The following is a 3,407-nucleotide window of genomic DNA, read 5'->3' as shown; positions in this document are numbered from 1 at the left end:
CCACCCGCCCTGTCTATGCAAGGCATCCACCTACTCACCATCTACCCGCTGTACCAGACACCCCTGCGGGCGCTGGGGATACAACATGAAGGCAGCCGCTGAGTCAGGGGAGGGGGCTGGGGTTGCAGGGTGGCGGGGGGCAGATGGGAGCGTGCTGGGAGAGAGACAGCTGCATTCTCAGGCAGGGTGGCAGAGGGACAGCAGGCACTCAGACACACATGACATGCAGCGAGAGCCCAGACCCTGAGCACACGCTCCTCTGTGAGGACGGAAGTCAGGGCTGTAATTACTGGTGCTGTGGCTCATTCGGTGTTGGAGAAAATTCTCGGGGCTGGGGCCAGGGCAGAGGAAAGGGCAGGACTGGCCATGCGTGGATGGTTTGGGGGCCGGGAATGGTACAGGAGGGCTCCATATACTGTTCTGCTTGCTTATGTGAATGTGAAGTGTCTCCATCTTCTTTTTGTTATTATTATTTTTATTTATTTATTTGAAATGAGTCTCGCTCTGTCGCCCAGGCTGGAGTGCAGTGGTGCGATCCTGGCTCACTGCAACCTCCACCTTCCAGGTTCAAGCGATTCTCCTGCCTCAGCCTGCCGAGTCACTGGGATTACAGGCGCCCACCACCACACTCAGCTAATTTTTGTATTTTTAGTAGAGATGGGGTTTCCCCACATTGGCCAGGCTAGTGCCAAACTCCTGGCTTCAACTGATCCACCCACCTCGACCTCCCAAAGTGCTGGGATTAGAGGCATGAGCCACCACGCCTGGCTTATTATTTTTTGAGACAGGGTCTCACTCTGTCACCTAAGCTGGAGTGCAGTGTCAACAATTACAGCTCACTGCAGCCCCGACCTCCCAGGCTCAAGCGATCCTTCTGCCTCAGCCTCCCAAGTAGCTGGGATTACAGGCGCACACCACCACGCCCAGCTAACTTTTTAAAATTTTTTGTAGAGAGAGTGTCTCCCTATGTTGCCTAGGCTGCCCTTTGAACTCCTAGGCTCAAACGATCCTCCCACCTCAGCCTCCCAAAGTGCTGGGATTCTAGGTGTGAGCCGGCCAGATTCTCTCAACAAGCGGTCCAGAGCAGGCAGAGAGCGCAGCGCCTCAGGTAGCAGGTCTGTTCCGCTTCCTGCGATCCGGCTGGTTGCCAACCCTCTGTTCCTCGGTGCGTGCTGCCTGCTTTCCCATGCTCACACGAGCGCCTGGCATCACCCTTTTGGTTTACCGTCTGCCTCCACCATCCTGTCTGAGCCCCATGAGGGTGGGGAGTGTGGTCGACGTTGACCACAGCTGCACCCCCGGCCCCCAGAACACTAACAGCGCCTGGCCCACCAGGCGGGCTGGAGGGAGGTGTGGACATGCACAGAGGTGACTGAGCTGAGCTGGCTTTCGTGGTGCTGGTGGCAATCACAGTATCAACAAAACCCTGAGGCTCTGGGAGCCCGCAGGTTCCTCTCTTCCCTCCACGTTCTCTGGGACCCACGCTGGGCAGTGCTGGTAGTGAGCGGGAGGCAGGAGGGGGCAGCGTGACCCGGGAGCTCTGGTTTGGCCACCTGCTCGCTGTGTGACTTAGACAGGTGACGTGTCCCCACCCCTGCCTGAGCTTCAGTCCCCTCTATAAAGGGAGACCTGCAGGGCTGCGTGAGGACTCCAAGGCCAGGCCTTGGATCACGGAGACACTCGAGGAGCACTCGGGGCAGGGCAGCGGCTGCCGTGGGACCCATGGTTCTGCTGCCAGCGCCCATGCAAGGGCATCCACGATCTGAGTTCGGCCTCAGCCTCCACCCGGGCCGCGCCCTTCTTTTTCCTCCTGGCGGCTGCCAGCCCTCCTGGCTGGGACCCTGTCCCAGCTCTGCTCAGAAGTTCCCAGGGTCCTGTCTCCCTCGCCTCTCTGGCCTCATCTCTGCACACTCCCCCTTGCCGACTGCACACCAGGCACGTGTCTGCCTCAGAGCCTCTGCGCAGGCCACTCCACTGCCTGGGACATTCTGCCCCGAGATCCACACACTCTCCTCCTTGGGTGTCTACTTGGAGACACCAGGTGGCCTTATCTTATGCCACACCCTGTGTCCACCCTCACCCCCACCCTACTCTCTCTTGCCCAGCACCACCTTCCCACAGGTCGCTCAGGGCGTCACTGTGCTACTGCTATCACTGTCCCCTGCCACGGGAGCCTGGGAGGTGATAGCCTGGTTCCTGATAGCCACGGGAGCCTTCTTGCCTGGTTCCCTGCTGCGCCCCTGGCACCGCGCCTGGCACCCAGCAGGCACTCGGCAGGTAACTGTTGAGCAACTCCATGAATGAGAGAAAAAGTGGCCACAGCAACGGCCCAAGGCGGACGCCTGCGGCCAGCCCAGGTGCCAGGCGGCCCCTCCAAGCCCACGCGGTGCCCCCACCCACCACCCTGGGCAACGCAGCTCTCATATCTGGGCATGGGGGCAGGGTGGGGCAGAGGCCCACCTGGAGGGCAGGGATGCGGACGCAGTTCACCAGGTATGGCTTGTTGGTCTCCAGCAGGGACACGAAGCTGAGGAGCTGGTGTTTGCTGCTCATCTTGTCCTTGTCGTCTGAAAGTTGAGGAGGACCACTCAGGCCCACCCTGGCCCACCCAGGCCCATCAGAGGCCCACCTGTGCCACCCGGTCAATGTACACATTGGTAGAAAGAATATGCTCACAGCATGGCTTCGGTGGCCTGGCCAAATCTGAGTGTGACTCCCAGCAGGCAGCCATGTCTGCAGCGAGACACCCTTCCATGCACACGGGCGCCGGGGGGGCCTCCCCCTGCAGAACCCAGGTGGGAGCCCACAGAGCCCACGGGACAGACCCCTGATCGGTGCTCACTCCCTGGGCACAGCCACACTGGCTCAGGTTGGCTATCACCACCATGGGGAGGGCGAGGCCCAGCAGGGGTGAGTCACCCAAGGCTACCCGGGGAGGCCTGGCCCTGGAACCTCCGCTCCTGCGGGCCCCTGTCAATACCAGCCTGGACCGGTGTGGGAAGGATCAGGGGGAGCCCCAGCCAGAGGGGCCCGGGAGTTCACGGTATCCCCGCCCTTCACATCCCAGATGGGGGTTCCTTCCACCTGGGCTCACTGTACCTCGGCTTCCATCGCAGCTGCTGGCCTCTGGCTCCTGTGCATGCAGCACCTCGGGGCTGCCAGCAAAGACGCAGGTGGGGTGCAGCACGGCGCCCTGCTTGGCCTGTGTGTGGAAAATCTGTGGAGGACGGAAAGGAAGCACAGGCCCTCCTATCTGCTCTCTCCTCTGCCCAGGATGCCTCTCTTCCACCCTCTGGCCCAGGTCCCCTCCTCCAGGAAGCCCTCCTTGACTCCTCCAAATCTGGGGCAGGTGCCCCCTGTGGGCTCCTACAGTGTCCTCAGCTCCCCAAGCCCTGCCCACTCTGGGT

The 3,407-nt window shown here is 61.3% G+C and overlaps 1 protein-coding gene across 1 annotated transcript in view; it reads right to left on the bottom strand.

The window, feature by feature from the left end:
* The window catches only part of DHX34 (DEAH (Asp-Glu-Ala-His) box polypeptide 34), a 43,156-nt gene that overhangs the window by 6,886 nt on the left and 32,863 nt on the right, over positions 1 to 3,407 (bottom strand). The window contains exons 12-14 of the mRNA XM_011970050.1: positions 3,100 to 3,217; positions 2,461 to 2,567; positions 1,630 to 1,708 (exon numbers count right to left, since the gene is read on the bottom strand). Of these exons, the coding sequence (XP_011825440.1) occupies positions 1,630 to 1,708; positions 2,461 to 2,567; positions 3,100 to 3,217 (304 nt within the window). The remainder of the gene's footprint in view (positions 1 to 1,629; positions 1,709 to 2,460; positions 2,568 to 3,099; positions 3,218 to 3,407) is intronic.

The sequence above is a fragment of the Mandrillus leucophaeus genome, unplaced genomic scaffold (genome assembly GCF_000951045.1).
Source record: "Mandrillus leucophaeus isolate KB7577 unplaced genomic scaffold, Mleu.le_1.0 Scaffold120, whole genome shotgun sequence".
NCBI lineage: Eukaryota > Metazoa > Chordata > Mammalia > Primates > Cercopithecidae > Mandrillus > Mandrillus leucophaeus.
Note: the sequence above shows the minus strand (reverse complement) of the source record. Positions and strands in the feature narration are given on the sequence as shown.